The 21,949-nt window shown below is 46.1% G+C and overlaps 1 protein-coding gene across 1 annotated transcript in view; it reads right to left on the bottom strand.

The window, feature by feature from the left end:
* The window catches only part of NINJ2 (ninjurin 2), a 31,082-nt gene that overhangs the window by 6,921 nt on the left and 2,212 nt on the right, over positions 1 to 21,949 (bottom strand). The window contains exon 2 of the mRNA XM_088464234.1: positions 6,237 to 6,474. Coding sequence (XP_088320360.1) covers positions 6,237 to 6,474 — 238 coding nt within the window. The remainder of the gene's footprint in view (positions 1 to 6,236; positions 6,475 to 21,949) is intronic.

Genomic DNA, 21,949 nt, shown 5'->3' with positions numbered 1-21,949 from the left:
ATTACAGCATTACATAAGTGTCAGATGTTACTATGGTATACGGAAATAACATTACAGCATTACATAAGTGTCAGATGTTACTATGGTATACTGAGGTAACATTACAGCATTACATAAGTGTCAGATGTTACTATGGAATACTGAGGTAACATTACAGCATTACATAAGTGTCAGATGTTACTATGGTATACTGTGGTAGCATTACAGCATTTCGTAAGTATCAAAGGCTTTTATTGACAATTACATTATGTTTATGCAAAGAGCCAATATTTGCAGTGATGACCCTTCTTTTTCAAGACCACTGCAATTCGCCCTGGCATGCTGTCACTCAACTTCTGGGCCACATACTGACTGATGGCCGCCCATTCTTGCCTAATCAATTGTCAGAATTTGTGGGTTTTTGTTTGTCCATCCGCCTCTTGAGGATTGACCACAGGTTCTCAATGGGATTAAGGTCTGGGGAGTTTCCTGGCTATGGACCCAAAATTTTGATGTTTTGTTCCCCGAGCCACTTAGTTATCACTTTTGCCTTATGGCAAGGTGCTCCATCATGCTGGAAAAGGCATTGTTCACCACCAAACTGTTCTTGGATGGTTGGGAGAAGTTGCTCTTGGAGGATGTTTTGTTCCCCGAGCCACTTAGTTATCACTGTTGCCTTATGGCAAGGTGCTCCATCATGCTGGAAAAGGCATTGTTCACCACCAAACTGTTCTTGGATGGTTGGGAGAAGTTGGAGGATGTTTTGGTACCATTCTTTATTCATGGCTGTGTTCTTAGGCAAAATTGTGAGTGAGCCCACTTCCTTGGCTGAGAAGCAACCCCACACATGAATGGTCGTAAATAGTGAGTGTCCACTCACGATCACGATGCGCGTACCCAGGGGTCGTACATCGCATCTTCAGATCTTCCCTCCTGCTGGTAAGATCTGGCAATCTCGTTAACGATGCACTGGCAATAGTGAAGGACGCACGATAGGTCGTTAGTAGATCGTTTGTCAAAATGAACACTTGTTTATGCACGATATCGTCAGTCCAGGACTGCCGGGGAGTTCAAGGGAAATCGTTAACAACATTGCATCATTTGCGAGTCATTCAGTGTGGGGGCACCTTTAGTTTCCTAACCCCAGTACTCAGGGACCCCCTAACAGTGCATGTTTTACAGATCTCCTCAGAATTGCAAGTTAAATAATTAGCTCCACCTGTGGATATTTAAAAATATGTCATAGAGTAATAAATACGCCTGTGCACCAACTAGGATATCTGGAAAACATGCACTGAGGACTGGAGTTGAGAAACACTGCCCTAAGGGCCTGATTCAGCAAGCAACGCAGAGGAGAGAACGCACGCACTTGGCCGATGTTTTTGTACTGTGCATGCGTATGCATCACGCTGGACGTGCGTGAACTAGCCAGTGCGATGGGGTAAGCGTACGCAGACTACACGCAGCGTGCACGCAGACCCCTTCAGATAATGATAGATAGGAAGTGCCGTTTGTGGGTGGTGACGGGAGGTGGTCGGGCGAACATAGACGTGCCTGTGCGTTGGGTCGCCATTTTAGGCGCCCATAATTAAGCCAGTGCGGCGAAGGACGCAGTGATGAGACTCCGTGCAGACAGGAAGTTGCCAAGATCTTGCGCGAGATCAGGTCAACCACTATTATGCAAATGTGGTCGATGGTTCTCGATGTTACTGATGTTTACGCTATCTTGCGTACTGATCAGGCTGTGAGTAAAGGGTAATATAGGGTGGGCTTCTGCATCCTGTGCTGCGGTCTCCGTGCGTATGCATTGATTAGCACATACTCGCAGCGGTCGGGTGCGTGCGTTCTCTCCTGTGCGTTCCTTGCTAAATCGGGCCCTGAGTGGCATCATAACAAAAGCTTATACCAATTAGATATCACATACCTTACACAATATATATTTATTTTAGTCAACAATATGTCACTTGTCCCCTCACATGGTCTGTATTGCAGTGAATAATCAAAATGAAAATAATCTATATTCTTGACTTGAATGCCAGCTGTGCAGAAGGGAATCTATATTATAGACCACAATCCTCAAGTGCCACTAAAGGGCCCCATACATCAGTGACGGATTGCCGCGATCCTGCGATGCTGCAACCCGGCATCGCAGGATCGCAGAAATCCAGCATGTTGGATTTTCCCGATATGGCGATCGCGATCAAAAAATTATCGTGATCGTCAAATCGGGGACATTTAACATGTTAAATTTCAGCATCCTGCGACGGATCACTGAACATCGATGGTGGGTGGTCGGCATTTCTGATCGCATTCGTGCACCGCGACAATCCGCAGATGTATGGGCACCTTAACACTAATTTCTGTGGAAACAGGAGGGATATTTACTGACCCAGCAAAATAGATTTACTCACCTGTGAAAGATTAAAGAAATCCTCAAAACATGATCTGTTGGTGCTACTTGAGGATTAGGGTAGACAAACCCTGTTATAGAGGATGTATCGCCATCTTGTGGTGTAAATTGTTGGTGCAGGCTTGTCAATGATTGCAACCAAAATATTTAAAAAACTGTCTCTAGGGGGTAAATTTACTAAGATTCGGGATAGGTCGAGATGACCATCTCGGGTGAATTATTCATTTTTTCCCTGCTTGCAAATTTACTAAAGACAAAAGTCGGGTGAGTTAGAGAGAGACTTCTCTCATCTCACTCGTAAAACTCGGGTGAGATAGCAATCTCGAATTAAATCACCATCGGGCCAAATCGGAAGTACTTTTCACCTAAAACATACATCTCTCAAATTTACCAAGAATCGGGATGACAAGCTCGGGTGAGATAGGAGCAAACTCTCTGTCAAAATCACTTTTCAATCTCTCAACCCCCTGAGCTGCGAGATGGTCAGAAACATACACAAATCAGTGTGATTTCTGTATGTTTATTTCTGTAAATCAGGGGTTCCCAACCACGGTCCTCAAGGCACACTAACAGTCCAGGTTTTAGGGATAGCCACACTTGAGCACAAGTGACTAAATTAGTGCCTCGGTTATTTTTATTTAACCTTCTGTTCACAATCATGTATATCACTAAAACCAGGACTGTTAGTGTGCCTTGAGGACCAAGGTTGGGAATCGCTGCTGTAAATGGTTAAAATAAGGTTAATTTTCGACAAAAAAAAAATTACGTGAGGTCCCCCCCCAAAATAATAACCCGCCCCGGACTTGCCAGCCAGTCCTGGTTCTTAAAATTACAGGGAAAAGAATCTGTAGGGTTCCACTGTAATTTAAGAACCAGCACCAGGCAGCAGGGACAGAGCTGCTTTTAAATATAGGGATAAAAAAATTGGCGTGAGGTTACCCCTATATTTAAAACCGGATGCCACAGCCAGGGGAGCCCTTTCACCGGGCCCCCCAGCCGCAGCATCAGCCCTGACTGCTAGTCAGCCCAGACCAGGGATCGCTGGGGAGTTGAGTACCCCTCCAATAAAGGGGTACCCCTCTCCAGGGCACCACTGACCTAGGCTGATAGCCAGGGGCTATCCCTGGCACCCTAGGGCGGTGGGTGCCAGGTTGATAGTGTTAGTGTGTAGTGTTAAATAAATGGTTAAATATTGTTTTTAGTTGTGGAACTATACGTACCAGCAAGCCTCCCCCGCATGCTGGTATTTGGAGAACCACAAATACCAGTATTCGGGGCATTACGGGCCCGCTGGCACTTGTAGTTCCACAACCAAAGCAATACGAAAAAAAACACCGCTACACATTGTATCTACTGCTGTAACCACAAGGTTAATTGTGGTTAACCTTGTGGTTACAGCAGTAGATGCAATGCCGCGGTTCCCAGCATAGACTTCAATGGAGATTTCTCCTCGGGATCTCCTAGGGCTTCCGTGTGTGCGTCTTGGTTCACTTGGTGGCGGGCATGGGCGCAGCCATGTTGATCCATATCACTTGACTAGTTTCTCCCAATGGTAGTCCTGCGGTCACTCAGCTGATCCTCTGATCCAATGACCAGCTACCTAAGGGTATTTAGCCTGACTCCAGGAACAGGAAGCTGCTGTTCAACTTTGCTTCTCCAGTGACTGTGGTTACTAGCTGTTGCAGCTTTCCAAGTTCCACGTTCTTTCCTACCAGTGTTATTTCCCAGTGTCTGGAGTCGCTCCTAGCTTTACTCTGTTTTTCTCCAGTAATTCTTCCAGTGTTTCCCAGGATCAGACTTCTCCAGCGATTTCTTCTATACTTGTCTCTGTGCTGAAACTCCAGCACTAATCAGTATCTAATTCTCCTGTGTACATGTCAGCACTTGTCTGTGTGGAAACACCAGTTTAAATATTTCAGCACTAATCAGCATCTACTCTCCTGTGTATATGTCAGCGTCTGGCTCTGTTCTAAAACTCCAGTTTTACCTCAAGTTTTGCTTCAGTTAATCCTTTTGTGTTTACCCAGCTCTGGCTCATTTGCCAAGTTCCCTGAGTCTCCTCCTGTACCATTCCCAAGCACTATTTTCAGTTCTCTGCTTCTGGATTCACAAAGCACCTTCCGTTATTCCCACGATTGTTTCTACAGTGTAACAAGTTCACTCACCTGCGTCTGAGTTCCCTGAAGTTATTGTCCTCCATGCTTGTTTCTATAGTGTATCAAGTTCACTCACCTGCGTCTGAGTTAATTGTGTTCCGTGTCTGGATCTACATTCTCTGTGTTTCTCAGAGCAAGGCTGCGTCTGGATCTCCAGCACTTCTCAGTACACCCCTGTGTCTACTTTCCCTGTGTTTCTCGGAGCAAGGCTGCGTCTGGATTTCCAGCACTTCTCAGTACACCCCTGTGTCTACTTTCCCTGTGTTTCTCGGAGCAAGCCTGAATCATCTCCAGTAACCATCTCATTTCTAGTATTTCCCAGTGTCAATACATTTCTAGAGTTCCCAGTGCTAACTCATTCTAGCATAGTTTCCGGTCTTCTTCTGCCACTCCCAGGTATCTGTCCAGAGGGCTGCGACCTGCTCACTTGGTGCAGCGAAACCCAAATCCCAACTGGTGTGGTCACCGGTGAAGACCACTAAGTGGGTTTGACTCCGCGCCTCTGGGCAGGTCTAGCCAACCCTGGGTTTGGCCGCAATAGGAAGACTTAGTCACTGTCACTCACCTAGTTGTTCCCTAGCCACTCTAACCCCTCTGGCTTTTTGTCCTCATTCCAAGGAACTTCCCGTGACGGATCGTGACACACATATAACATTAGAGGGGTGGACAAGTTGTGATAATTCAGAGAGCCCGCCGCTTCGTATCAAAAGTGAATAATGGAGACAATCCTCACTGTAAGATGTTATCTCATTAAATAATAGTATAGGTGCGCAGGGGATCAGTGCCTGGGGAATAGAGTGACCCTGATCATGTGGTAGGCACGGATCTCACTGTCCACCAATGAGGACTGAGGGCCTGATTCAGACCCGGTCGCTATGAGCGTACGCTCGCTCGATGCGTATGCAAATATTTGAAAGTGACGCGGCGGTGAGCGATCGCTCGCCAAGGAATAAGCACGCCCATCTTACCTGTACGAGCGTTCGCTTTGTGTATGCAGACACCCCTTAGCGAATGCAGAGACGCCAACTGCCCCACGTCATCTCCTGGAAGTTTGTGAAAACATTGGTACATCGACCATTATCGGATGTGAACGCAGTGCTTGCGGTAGCTTTTTTTCTACCGCAAGCATTGCGAGTAAAACAATGGCTGGTGATGTGTACTATGACGCTGCCTGTTAATTATGCACGCCTCTAAAACGGCATTGAAACACTCGGGCACGCCTGCGTTCGCACCTCCACTCCCTCGTTTTTACTGGACTGCCCGTCACCACCCACAAACGGCCTCTCCTGTCACTCACTCTGCTGGGCTGGCTTTGCTGTGCGAGCGAGGGATCTGCGAACGCACTGTGTAGTTTGCGCACACGCACTGCCATCGGCAATAGCGAGCGCACTGCGGATAGCGTCCGGGTCTGAATCAGGCCCTGAGCTTGGGATGTATAGGCCACTGTTATATTTGCACCTTTACTGAGGCCAGAAATAACCAGAAATAATAATATTATTTCACAGCTGTTCACATTTACATCAGACAAGTAAAATATATGGCTGAGGGGGATGGGCAGAGCTGAGGGGGATAGGCAGGGCTGAGGGGGATGGGCAGCGCTGAGGGGTATGGGCAGGGCTGAGGGGGATGGGCAGAGCTGAGGGACTTGTACTTCTGTCTCTCTGTGACTAGCTACACATGGCAGCCCTCACCAATGATGATCAGCAGGATCCCTATGACGACCTGCAGGGCCAGAGACAGGCTGATGAGAGTGATGAGGGTGACGTAGTACGTAAAGCCCGGGCCCTGTTCCAGCACCGCTTTCAGCTGCGTTGCATTCGCCATGAACAGCGCCACATCCAGCATGCTCTCTGCCAGGGTCTTCTTGGTGGCGTAATGGTTCAAGTTGATCGCGGATTCTCTCCCTCTTCCTCTAATGTCACCAACCGCCTAGATCGAAAACCGCACGGTTAGTGGTTGGACATTAAGCACGCGCCATAGCCAACATTCAGCAAAACCACTAATTACTCGCCATTAGTCTAAAAAAAATAAAATAAACATTCCGTGCCAGGCCTGGGCATTCTGAGGCTCTCGGGTTGTTGTGGAACTACATTTCCCAGCATGGGCTGTATGCCGTTGCTTTATGCTTTACATTTTACGAGGGTGGTTCAATAAATAAGGTAACAGGTCCTCTCATAGCGTAAATTCATTAAACTCGTACATATACGTATTATCAATAGTATGGCCTTGGTACAGATTATTTTTCCACATAGTCCCCATATTTGTCTAAGCATTTGTTCCTACGGCACACCAGGGCACCTATCCTCGCATAGAAGAAATCTGTGTCCAGCGACATGGCGGTTTCTGAACTTCACCGCCGGTTGCGAATCGCCTTCCACCCTGGTGCTTCTTCAATGGTCCAAAGAGATGGAAATCACTCGGTGCCAGGTCAGGGCTGTAGGGAGAATGGTCCAGTACCTCCCAACGGTAGCGCCGTACAACTCACACATGCGGTTGGCTGAGTGTGGCCCTGGCGTTATCGCCCAGCAATATGACACCAAACCTGTTATCACCGTACACCTAGACAGGGTGGAGATGTATTTCAGCTGCTGATGTGCCCTTTAGACGCAGCAATCTGACCACACTAAAAACCTGAATGCTTTACCATGTTTCCGCCAGCACATGAGAGGTCTTGTTACCTTACTTATTGAACCACCCTCAGGTTAAAGCCTCACTGTATCAGACAGAATATTGATTGGAAAAAAAAATATATTGTATCTAGGGTATCAGCGGGGGAGAGCCGTGTGTGCACTGTCTAAAACCTGTGGGCCCCATTTATTATTTTTGTCACTGCTTATTGTGATGATAAATAGCCATTCAGTCAGAGGCAGCTGACTGTAGGACATCGATCAGAAGCGTGGCATCGAATTATGGCTGGGGTTCTAACATCAGAACACGTGATGCAATGGTTAGTAGCTATCGCATCCAAAACATTCGATAGTATAACCATCGATGGTTATAGTGTGCGCAGAAACAGCTGGAGCTACTCGCATGCACACATGGTCTGTGCTGTGGACACAACTTGTGGTTGCCTGCAGCTACATAAATGCAGACAGCCATCACCTGGGCACCAGAAGGCAGCATCCGATGTCCATCTCCTACTGAGTGTTACTGGCCCAAAGTGGTGACAGTTACCCATCATTTCCCCGAACCAGTACCGTCATTGTGTGTGAGTGCAATGGAACCGAGGGCCTGATTCAGACCCGCTCTATAGGGACGGCAATATCTGGGGTAACATCATTAGTATACAGGACAAAACAAAAATAGGCCCCATCGCCCTCTGGCGAATAGTCCTCACGTTTGTCTATTATGAAGGGCTGCTCTTAATTTGGGGCCTATTTATCAATCATACGGGAGTTACCAGAAACAAATAATTATCCCCCGGATGTATGTACGGCATACTTGTTGACCTTTTGGCTGCCCACTCGGGGCGCAAGCAGCCAGGTCGGCACTGCGGTGGGCGAGGCGAAGGTGGGTGGGTTTTGGGGCGTGGTGACCCCTCTACCAGACTATTGTGTCATAATAGCCCTGTTCCCGCTATACAATGCCACGATTACCAGCATTGTGAAGAGGGTGGAGCCACAATGACGCGATTCAATGCGGGAGTCCCTGCGGGTGTATTTTGATACATTTGAGCGATACTTAACCTCTTATTGCCGCAAATAGCGGCGATAAGAAATTATAATTATCGGGTCTAAATACGCCCTTTTACATGGAGTTTTTAACGGACGGAGGGCCTGATTCAGAGACGGACATAATGGCGATTACATACGCAGATCAAGTGATTGTTTGCCATTGCACATGCGTATAAGCCGTACTGCGCATTGAAATTACGAACTTACAGAGGAATACATCACAAGGTGAGCGAGAGGCTGTCAGCGGTAGGCGGTTGTTGACGGGGGGGGGTAGTCTGAAAAAAGCAGGCATGTCAGTAAATTTGAACGCCGTTATATGGGCGTGCATAAATTATCCCATGCGATCTCCTGCGTGTCAGGAGAGCTGCCGAGTCTGCGGCTGGTCAGACCTGCCGCATGGGCAAGATGGCCGCCGATGTGCGTTGATGGTACCAATATATTTACGCAGGTATGCATCGGCGCACGCAGATAAGAAGGCAGTAGTGGGCGTCTCTTTATGCTCAAGTGAACTTTGCAGACATTAGCTTATTTTAACAGCCACAATCTCATAGTGTCCATCTCTGAAACGGGCCCTGAGCCTCCATAACTTACCACTAGGGGGCAGTGTTGTCTAACATTTAGCTACTCTACTAAGGATCTATTTATTAATGTAACGATGTGGTCAACCCTTCAAAAATGTCTGTTTGTAAGGATCATTGCGGTTTATAGTATCGGGGGGTATAAGAACATGGGGGTGCCACTCATTTTTCATTTTGCAAAATCAGTCCACAAATCTTTCTAAGGGGACTGCGAAAACTAATCGTAAAGTTCAATGGAATATACTATCACTATATAAGTAATTATTAATAAATAAATGCCCATTTTACACCATCTCCAGATGCCGTTAGCTCACTCTGTCTATGGGAAAGATCCCTCCGCGTTAGGCTAATCGCATTTCCCCGTCCATCCCGTTGATAATATTTGTATGCGCATGTGCTGCCCTATGTAAATCCCGGTAGTATAGTGATAACTAGTGTTATCACTGCTCTGAAACTCTTTGCCGGGACAGCATCTGATCGGTGTCCTGATAAATTGCCCATAACCAGCATTTCTCGAACCTGTTGCCATCAATAGTCATTGGCAGATGCCCATTGTCTGTACTCCATCGATGGTTTAACCATCAACGATCAGCTGCCATGCGCGAGCAAAGGAAAGGTTAAGTCACCATCGGACCTCGCCATCGATGGTAAATCCATCAACCATCAGCTCTGAATCCTCGATGATTATCAACTATTGACCGCCGATGGACAACATACATTCCAGAAATACAAAATTCCATATTATAAAGACATACCTACTAAATGTATAACACCCCCAACACGCACAGATTTTATGGGTCAGAACTTTTTTTTGGGAAACCCGACCTGAGCTCTCCCTTCCCCCCTCTAGAAGTCCTGTTCAAGGTATTGTAGAACTGAGGCAGGACTGGGAGGCCTGACTGATCAGGGTGACTAAGGGGGTTTAAGGATTTTAAAAACAGGATTGCTGGCAGGCTAATAATATCTTCCAGTAATATCATGTCGCTCATGTTAGACAAGATCCCCTGGGGTGTGGGGTCACGACTGGAATCCCTGGTAAGTCTGAGGAAGTCGCAGATATTTTATGCAGAGCACAGAACAATACCGGCAACTTGCTCTGAATTTAGTGGGACTTTCCTGATATTGGGCTAAAACAAATATTGGGATTTCCAGATTTGAGTGTGCTCTAAAATGGGGACAAGTTAAGCCTGTAAATCCCGTGGTTATCAAAGGCACACAGGGCCTGTCCACACTGCACCATGTATACCGCTGTCCTGTCATCGCCCTGTGAGCACTGCACAATTATGCTGTAACTCGTAGCAACCAATCAGGTATTAGCTTTCATTTTTCTGTACTGCACTAGAACAATTTTGAAAGATCTTATTGGTTACTAACTTGCGATGGGTTATACAGCACGTGGGTCAATTGTTCAATACTATAACATAAAGCGTCATGGGGTTCGCTCACAACAGCAGAATATGCGCACTGTCTTTGCCGGTACGTGCACAGTGAAATACGGGGGCGCAGAAGGGACTGGCAGAAAACGGTGTCTGCATAGCTTTAACGCAATCATTCGCAGTGACGCGTATTTTGTTCCTGTCTGCAGGAGCAGTAAATGTACCGCAGCACAGAGAACAGTATAGCCCTGATTTTTAACCTTCTGTAATTTCCATCACATTCCATTTGGTGCTTCAGGTGCCTTATGGGTCTACATACCAGTAAGGGGGGGGGGCTTGGACTATATACAGGGCCGGCGCTAGGCTGTGCTGAGCCCAGCGCAGTCCTGTGTTGCCGCCCCTTCCCTCCTCCGCTCCCTCCCCCCTGAGCTTAAATATATCCTGTAGCGCTGGGTGGGAGGTGGGCATTTCCTGCGCCCTCCGGAAACAGTAGCGCTCCGGGCGACGGACTGGCTTGCCCGTGCCTGGAGCACCTACTGACTATATACCAGTCATATACACACCTCCAAACTGTCCTAACTTAGGGGTCTGTAAGGGTTTTTATCCCGACTGCCAGAACCTTTGGGTTGTGTATCCCTGCTGCAGTGAGCAATACAGTGGTGAGTTAATGGGGGAGGGGAATTGGCCTATTGCTTAACAAGCTCTAAACAACCAACAACCCCCATCCCAAAGAGAAATGGTATTACAGGTTAAGTCTCCCATAACCAAATATTCAGAAATACGGAAATTTTTTGAGCATGACTGAGATAGTGACACTTTTGCTGTCTGATGGTTCAATGTACATAAACTTTCTTTAAGGCACAAAATTATTAAAAATATTGAAGAAAATTACCTTCAGGCTGTGTGTATAAGGTGTATATGAAACATAACTTTGTTTGATGAATACATTTATTATAAATATTGTATAAAGTTACCTTCAGTCTATGGGGTCTATTTACTAAGCAGTGTTAGGAGACAGAGTGAAAAGTGATAAGAAAGTGATAAGGTGCCAGCCAATCAGCTCCCAACTGTCATTTTTCAAACACAGCCTGTGAGATGACAGTTGGGAGCTGATTGGCTGGTACCTTATCACTTTTCACTCTGTCTCCTAACACTGCTTAGTAAATAGACGCCAAAGTGTATAAAGCGTATAAAATGTATCCTGTGTTTAGACTAAGGTCCCATCCCCAATATATTTCATTATATCTCATTATGGAATGCAAATGTTCCAAAATACGGAACATTCCGATATCCAAAATACTCCTGGTCCCAAACATTTTGGATATGGGAAACTCAACCTTTAATAAGACTCTGTTACACGTGCACGCACACACACACACACACATTTGTGTGACTGAATACTCAGTTTAGTCACTTTGTCACTGTAATGGGACAGAGCTGAGGCAGAGTTGCACCTTTGCAGGCGAGCGGCGTATAACGTGTACAGAATGAGTGATTCCCATCTCCGTGTGACCATAGACTGTCGGGCGTGTGAAATTCAGGGTCAGGAGGTTGTTTCAGACCAGACCGGTCACTTCTGTCCCAATGTGACATGTCCCGGGGTAGATGTAGTAACGGTGAGATTCATTGACAGAGTGCCACAGGCAGCCTCCCTCCCACACCCTGCTACCCAGACACTGTGTCATGTCTGACTCACAGGAACACATGCCAGTATCATGCAGCTCAGCCTTCTGCTCAGCTACCTCAGTACACTGACCTAACTGCAGCCAGCAAGAAGGGTCCTGGCTGTGTCTTCTCAGGCAGCGTCCGGCTGTACTAAACACGACCAAGTCCTTTGCCTGGTTCTGTCTGTCGGGTGGAACTTTGAGTATGTGTGGAAGACACTAAATGTATGGCCAGCATCACAGTACCACTACTGCTGTACGCTGGGTGTAATTCTCAGCCTCTATGAGGGGCTGCACAATTCCGCCCCCCCCCCTTTTGTGTATACAAGGGCATAGCTGTGGAACGGCTATGGGGGCATTCTGGGGGGCAGGCCCCAGTCTCAGAATGAAAAATGTGCCTTAAAAATACAAATGTAATCATACTGCTGGGAGTTGAGTCTCACTCCCTGCCAGGGAGGCACGAGGCAAGGCAGGAGTGTTATTAGAGGAGCGGAGGAGGATTGGGGAGGCCTGCTGATTCATGCCAAGTCACAGTGCATGTTTCACCATCTCTGTGCAGTTTTGGCTTCAGCTAAAGGTGGCACCCTATCTCCAGGTAACCTGTGGTAAATGTACATGCCTGCAAGTCCATGTGCACCGTGCTACAGGATAATAGTAACCATTCACACTCGTGATTCATTCTGCTTTCCAACGTTACAGGCACAGTGCCAAGGTGCCCAGCCTCCTGTGTGTGGGCACCGCTCAGCAACACCTTCAATCTAGGATATTGCATGAATAAATTCAAATTCAAACCTCGGTGTGTGTGTGCGTGTGTGTGTGTGTGTGTGTGTGTGTGTGTGCCATTCCAGCAGTGCTCTTCAAATGCTGATCTGTGCCATGTGGAAAAAATAAATTCACATGGCAAGAGGCCACTAGTGTGCAATCCCAGGATCCTTTCACACTCATTATTAGAAATGATTCTGGCTTTAACGCAACACCCTCAATCTAGAATATTGCATGCGCAAATTCATATTCAAACCTTGGTGTGTGGGTGTGTGTGTGCCATGCCAGCAATGCTCTTCAAATGCTGATCTGTGCCATGTGGAAAAAATAAATTCACATGGCAAGAGGCTACTAGTGTGCAATCCCAGGATCCATTCACACTCATTATTAGAAATGATTCTGGCTTTAACGCAACACCCTCAATCTAGGATATTGCATGAGCAAATTCATATTCAAACCTTGGTGTGTGGGTGTGTGTGTGCCATGCCAGCAATGCTCTTCAAGTGCTGATCTGTGCCATGTGGAAGAAATAAACTCACATGACAAGAGGCTACTAGTGTGCAATCCCAGGATCCATTCACACTCATTATTAGAAATGATTCTGGCTTTAACGCATCAGACTTCCCATCAAGTTCAAATTCTCAGTTTGGTGCCAAACAGTTACCATTCAATTCCCAAACTCCATCTTGCATCCCCTGCTTTCATGCCTGTACCTGACCTGTTGTTATTTTTTGCGTGCAGAGAAAGTGACATACGCTTATATATACATCTGGTAGCCTGTTCACGCAGAACATCTGCAGAACATACTGACACAATCACGTGTAAAGAATGAACTCTGATACTGTATGTTCAAAAGTGTATCACGTCATTTAATATGTAAGACATTGGGGTCTGTTTACTAAGCAGTGTTAGGAGACAGAGTGAAAAGTGATAAGGTACCAGCCAATCAGCTCCCAACTGTCATTTTTCAAACACAGCCTGTGAGACGGCAGTTAGGAGCTGATTGGCTGACACCTTATCACTTTTCACTCTGTCTCCTAACACTGCTTAGTAAACAGACCCCCTATGTTTCTTAAATGAGCGGACATCGGGACTGTCTATTACTAGCATTATATTACATTTCTCTGAGTGCGTCTTAAATTACTTCCTAATCCAAAATTGGCAGATTGTGTAAACTCCGTCTTTTATCCGAGTTGTAGAACTCCGGAGTGAATGGGGGAGAGCGGTCGGCCAGTCATATCTTAATTTTTAATTTTTTTACTCCCCAGTTCAGCCTCAATTATATGTAAAGATAATTGTGAGACTGAGGAGCCCATTTGTCATTAACTATTTGTGGCATATACCTTGAAAAACACCCATTTTCAGGGGATAACCACAAATATTTAGCATCCCTGCAATGTATAATGGAAGGATTGCATCAGATACTGTATCTCCGGTTATCATCTGCGGTCGCCCCATTTCTGACAGAAGATGGTGCCTGGCACCGGTAACACATTTAAAAAATGGCACCGCGGCATGAGGGTTAACCACTTCAGTGCTGCGGCCATCATCTTGGCCATGTGGGGGGGACGAGGGAGAGCTGGGTCAGGACTGGAACCCGGCCAGAGCACCTCATGCAAGATTTTAGCTGCAGTGCCTTAAATTGCAGACAAACCCACAACCGTGCCTGCTGGGTGCCCCTTGGGGAAATGGCACCCTAGGCATTTGCCCATATGGCCTGTGCCCAGAGCCAGCTGTGCGGGGGGAGTAACACTAACAGCTAGAATAAGTTAACTTAAATACTGCAGATGTTCCAGAACCAAGGCGTGACAATACAGCCGGTTCTGGGGGATAATTCTCAGTATCTGTGGTTATAAGGAATAAATATGGTTATTGGTTGTAAAAATAATTTAGAACACTGAGTTGTGTTATGAGATACATCTCCAGTACAATGAACCAGTGGGAACCCTTTGCCAGCGTAGGTTACCGGAGAACAGGTATGGGGGATGTTGTCCGATGTAAAATAGTGGTTGAGATGCGTATATAAAACATTTAGCAGCAGGAAAGTTACTTAGAATGTAGAAATGTTTCATGTATAACGTGTATAGGCTCAGTGACACAGAACCATACACACCGTCGGTGCCTTATTACCACGTTCTACCAGCTGCCATGCCCAGGGCTGGTAATCCTAGACACCCTTCTCCCTTCCACAGGGCAGAAAGCAGGGAGTAGGAGCAATGGCTGGTGCCAGATTAGGTGACGGTTGCCAGTGACAATGGGCTTTGCTCCTGCAGTGGTGGAGATTGTCACCTTCCCTGGCACGGCCTCGCTCTGCCCTCGCCCACTGGGCACATGCCAGCATTGGGAGAGAGAAGGGGGTGTGCTGAGGAATTCAAGTGATTAATCACAGACTAATTGCATAAATAATTCTAATGTCAACACAGGACTCCGCCTACACATGCACAAATGGGCTCTGTGCCTGCTCTGTGCCCGTGTCAGCGTCCTAACCCCACACTGCTGCGTGCATTCTATATGTACTTCTCTGTATACATACTATACGGTCCACTACTACACTGAGCACTGCCTGCATTCTATATGTACTTCTCTGTATACATACTATACGGCCCACTACTACACTGAGCACTGCCTGCATTCTATATGTACTTCTCTGTATACATACTATACGGCACACTACTACACTGAGAACTGCCTGCATTCTATATATACTTCTCTGTATACATACTATACAGCACACTACTACACTTCCCAACATAGGACACTACACCTCCCAACATAGGACACTACACCTCCCAACACGGACACTGCACCTCACAACATGGGACACTGCACCTCACAACATGGACACTGCACCTCCCAACATAGGACACTGCACCTCCCAACATAAGACACTACACTTCCCACCATAGGACACTGCACCTCACAACATGGGACACTGCACTTCCCAACACGGACACTGCACCTCCCAACATAGGACACTGCACCTCACAACATGGGACACTGCACTTCCCAACACGGACACTGCACCTTCCAACATAGGACACTACACTTCCCAACACGGACACTGCACCTCCCAACATGGGACACTACACTTCCCAACACGGACACTGCACCTCCCAACATGGGACACTACACCTCCCACCATAGGACACTGCACCTCCCAACATAGGACACTACACCTCCCACCATAGGACACTGCACCTCCCAACATAGGACACTACACCTCCCAACATAGGACACTACACTTCCCAACACGGACACTGCACCTCCCAACTTAGGACACTACACCTCCCACCATAGGACACTGCACCTCCCAACATAGGACACTACACCTCCCAACATAGGACACTACACTTCCCAACACGGACACTGCATCTCCCAACATGGGACACTACACCTCCCACCATAGGACACTGCACCTCCCAACATGGGACACTACACCTCCCACCATAGGACACTGCACCTCACAACATGGGACACTACACCTCCCACCATAGGACACTGCACCTCACAACATGGGACACTGCACCTCACAACATGGGACATTATACCTCTAACATGGGACACTAGACTTCCCAACATGGACACTGCATTTCCCAACACAGACACTGCAACTCCCAACATAGGACACTACACCTGCCAACATGGGACACTACACCTCCCAAAATGGGACACTACACCTCCCAACATAGGAGACTACACCTGCTAACATGGGACACTACACCTGCCAGCATAGGACACTACACCTCCCAAATGGAGACACCTACACTTCCCAATATAGGAAACTGCACCTACCACCATAGGGAACTGCACCTCCCAACAAAATACACTACACCTGACCTCCCAATATGGGACACTACACAACCCAACATAGGACACTACACCTCTAAACATAGGACACTATACCTCTCAACACAGGGAACTGCACCTCCCAACACGGGACACTACACCTCCCAACATGGGACACTACACCTGCCAACATGGGACACTACAGCTCCCAACATGGGACACTACACCTGCCAACATGGGACACTACAGCTCCCAACCTGGGACACCGCGCTTCCCAATATTGGGCACTGCATCTCCCAACATGTCCTGACCACTGGACGTGATCATAATACAATTATATTACACTGTATACAGACATAGGACACTACACCCCCAACATGACCTGACCACTGTACATGACCATAATACACATCTATTACACTGTATACAGACAAAGGACACTACACCCCCAACATGTCCTGACCACTGTACATGATCATAATATACATCTATTACACTGTATACAGACATAGGACACTACACCCCCAACATGACCTGACCACTGTACATGACCATAATACACATCTATTACACTGTATACAGACATAGGACACTACACCCCCAACATGACCTGACCACTGTACATGACCATAATACACATCTATTACACTGTATACAGACATAGGACACTACACCCCCAACATGACCTGACCGCTGTACATGATCATAATACACATCTATTACACTGTATACAGAGTTACAGACATAGGACACTACACCCCCAACATGTCCTGACCACTGTACATGATCATAATACACATCTATTACACTGTATACAGACATAGGACACTACACCCCAACATGTCCTGAGTCCTGACCACTGTACATGATCATAATACACATCTATTACACTGTATACAGACATAGGACACTACACCCCCAACATGACCTGACCTCTGTACATGATCATAATACACATCTATTACACTGTATACAGACATAGGACACTACACCCCCAACATGTCCTGACCACTGTACATGATCATAATACACATCTATTACACTGTGTATACAGATATAGGACACTACATCCCCCAACATGACCTGACCGCTGTACATGATCATAATACACATCTATTACACTGTATACAGAGTTACAGACATAGGACACTACACCCCCAACATGTCCTGACCACTGTACATGATCATAATACACATCTATTACACTGTATACAGACATAGGACACTACACCCCAACATGTCCTGAGTCCTGACCACTGTACATGATCATAATACACATCTATTACACTGTATACAGACATAGGACACTACATCCCCAACATGACCTGACCACTGTACATGACCATAATACACATCTATTACACTGTATACAGACATAGGACACTACACCCCCAACATGTCCTGACCGCTGTACATGACCATAATACACATCTATTACACTGTGTATACAGATATAGGACACTACATCCCCAACATGACCTGACCACTGTACATGACCATAATACACATCTATTATACTGTATACAGACATAGGACACTACACCCCCAACATGTCCTGACCACTGTACATGATCATAATACACATCTATTACACTATATACAGACATAGGACACTACACCCCCAACATGACCTGACCGCTGTACATGACCATAATACACATCTATTACACTGTATACAGACATAGGACACTACACCCCCAACATGTCCTGACCGCTGTACATGACCATAATACACATCTATTACACTGTATACAGACATAGGACACTACACCCCCAACATGACCTGACCGCTGTACATGACCATAATACACATCTATTACACTGTATACAGACATAGGACACTACACCCCCAACATGACCTGACCGCTGTACATGACCATAATACACATCTATTACACTGTATACAGACATAGGACACTACACCCCCAACATGTCCTGACCACTGTACATGATCATAATACACATCTATTACACTGTATACAGACATAGGACACTACACCCCCAACATGACCTGACCACTGTACATGATTCATAATACACATCTATTACACCCTAGGACACTATTTATGTATGCCACTTTGCACTCTACCAGGGCCGTAACTAGGGTAGTGTAACCAGTGCCATGGCACAGGGCACCGCAGGGCAGGGGGCACTGCTTGGGCCTGTCAATGTTCTTATTTATTATCATTCTCACTTGTAGCTTCCTCTTCTTTTATCCCCAGCATCTCCTGGCCTCCCCTATCTCTTCCCTGGACCTTCCCCATGAGGCCATGGCCCTTTTTCAGGTGCACTATCTTATGTCCCTATTTAAAAAATGGAGGGGGAGGGGGGGCGCCAATGCCCTCTCTGGCACAGGGCACCAAAAAGTCTAGTTACTGCTCTGCACTCTACAAGTACATACATTATATTCTTAACCTCTTTTGTGTCCATTACATATTTTTAGGTATTACCCTGTATTGCAATGGCGGCATTTATATTATTATTATTTTTTCTTATGATGTAACATACTGTATAATAAATGAAAGTAAAATATATATGCACATTATTATTATTATTATTATTATTATTATTATTATTATTATTATTAATAATAATAATAATAGTAATAATAATAATATAATAATAGTAAAAATAATAATAGTAATAATAATAGCAATAATAATAGTAATAATAATAATATAATAATAGTAAAAATAATAATAGTAATAATAATAGTAATAATAATGTACTATTCACAACTGAAGTAAAATAAGGCATCTGGGTGTCTATGTTTGTGATACAGTCTCCTCTTCCCAGGAATTCCCTGATTTAGGCCGGAGAGGTGATCTGAGGTCACGGGAATCCTATGGAATCATTATCCTGACGACTGACTGATCTGCGCACGACGACATCTGCTGCTGGTTAGGAATTCTGTCTGCGCTGACATGCAGGACGGAAATGCCAGGGAAGGGAGTACGGAAAGTGAGGGAGGTGAAAGCAAATTAGGAAAATATATTCGAGGCCTGCAAAGGAATTTGTACAAATTCCTCATAATTCTGATAATAAAATTAATATATATGATATTATACATCATTATGTGCATATACTGTGGATCAATACTATTTACTAACTATATTACACACCCTGTATTATAAGGAATAACACACCCTACTGTATATTATATTATAAGGAATAATACACATCCTATATTACATGGAGTAATGCACACTCTATATTATAAGAAATAACACACACCCTATATTTTATAGTATAACATGCCTTACTATATATTATAAGAGATAAATAAAATGCACCCTATAGGGGATAACATACCTTACTGTATATTATATTATAAGTAATAACACACACCCTATTTTATAAGGAGTAACACACCTTACTGTATATTAAAAGGAATAACACACATCCTATATTATAATGAATAACACACACACTATTTCATAAGGAATAACACACCTTACTGTAGATTATAAGGAATAACATACATTACTGCAAATTATAAGGAATAACAAACCTTACTGTATATTATAAGGAATAACACACACCCTATATTATAAGGAATAACACACATCCTATATTATAATGAATAGCATACACCCTATATTATAAGGAATAACACACACACACACACACACACTATTTTATAAGGAATAACACACCTTACTGTATATTAAAAGGAAAAACACACATTACGGTATATTATAAGGAATAACATACGCTATATTATGAGGAATTCCATACACCCTATATTATAAGGAATAACACACCCTATATTCTAATGAATAACACACATCCTATATTATAAGGAATAACACAACTTACTGTATATTATAAGTAGAGATGTGCGGTTCGGTTTAATCGGATATGTTCGGATCTCAAAAACTGCACCATATTGGCTATCCGGCTGTCACGTGTTTTGGATAGCCAATAAGAGAAATCCAAACTTGGTGATCAGAACCGAATAAACTGGACCCGCACATCTCTAATTATAAGAAACTAGCAACCCGTCCCGAATTCACACGTAAGCAATTTCATTTCGTCATAGCTCCCTGTATCTCGGAACAACCTACCCCATGTCACCACTGCCCCCTGTATCACACTGCTTCCCCCTGCATTTCACCACAGCATCCTGCTTCTCACTGCTGCCCCCTGCATCTCACCACAGTATCCTGCTTCTCACTGCTGCCCCCTGCATCTCACCACAGTATCCTGCTTCTCACTGCTGCCCCCTGCATCTCACCACAGTATCCTGCTTCTCACTGCTGCCCCCTGCATTTCACCACAATATCCTGCTCCTCACTGCTGCCCCCTGCATCTCACCACAGCATCCTGCTTCTCACTGCTGCCCCCTGCATCTCACCACAGTATCTTGCTTCTCACTGCTGCCCCCTGCATTTCACCACAGTATCCTGCTTCTCACTGCTGCCCCCTGCATCTCACCACAGCATCCTGCTTCTCACTGCTGCCCCCTGCATCTCACCACAGCATCCTGCTTCTCACTGCTGCCCCTGCATCTCACCACAGCATCCTGCTTCTCACTGCTTCCCCCTAAATTTCACCACAGTATCCTGCTTCTCACTGCTGCCCCCTGCATCTCACCACAGTATCCTGCTTCTCACTGCTGCCCCCTGCATCTCACCACAGTATCCTGCTTCTCACTGCTGCCCCCTGCATCTCACCACAGTATCCTGCTTCTCACTGCTGCCCCCTGCATCTCACCACAGTATCCTGATTCTCACTGCTGCCCCCTGCATCTCACCACAGTATCCTGCTTCTCACTGCTGCCCCCTGCATCTCACTACAGTATCCTGCTTCTCACTGCTGCCCCCTGCATATCACCACAGCATCCTGCTTCTCACTGCTGCCCCCTGCATTTCACCACAGCATCCTGCTTCTCACTGCTGCCCCCTGCATCTCACCACAGCATCCTGCTTCTCACTGCTGCCCCCTGCATTTCACCACAATATCCTGCTCCTCACTGCTGCCCCCTGCATTTCACCACAGCATCCTGCTTCTCACTGCTGCCCCCTGCATCTCACCACAGTATCCTGCTTCTCACTGCTGCCCCCTGCATCTCACCACAGTATCCTGCTTCTCACTGCTGCCCCCTGCATTTCACCACAGCATCCTGCTTCTCACTGCTGCCCCCTGCATCTCACCACAGCATCCTGCTTCTCACTGCTGCCCCCTGCATCTCACCACAGTATCCTGCTTCTCACTGCTGCCCCCTGCATCTCACCACAGCATCCTGCTTCTCACTGCTGCCCCCTGCATTTCACCACAGCATCCTGCTTCTCACTGCTGCCCCCTGCATCTCACCACAGTATCCTGCTTCTCACTGCTTCCCCCTGCATTTCACCACAGCATCCTGCTTCTCACTGCTGCCCCCTGCATATCACCACAGCATCCTGCTTCTCACTGCTGCCCCCTGCATCTCTCCACAGCATCCTGCTTCTCACTGCTGCCCCTGCATCTCACTACATAAACCTGCTTCTCACTGCTGCCCCCTGCATCTCACCACAGCATCCTGCTTCTCACTGCTGCCCCCTGCATTTCACCACAGCATC

This window comes from Taudactylus pleione, unplaced genomic scaffold (genome assembly GCF_031769625.1).
Source record: "Taudactylus pleione unplaced genomic scaffold, aTauple2 ptg001621l, whole genome shotgun sequence".
Taxonomy (NCBI): domain Eukaryota; kingdom Metazoa; phylum Chordata; class Amphibia; order Anura; family Myobatrachidae; genus Taudactylus; species Taudactylus pleione.
The sequence above is the reverse complement of the archived record's forward strand: the minus strand, read 5'-3'. Positions and strand labels throughout refer to the sequence as shown.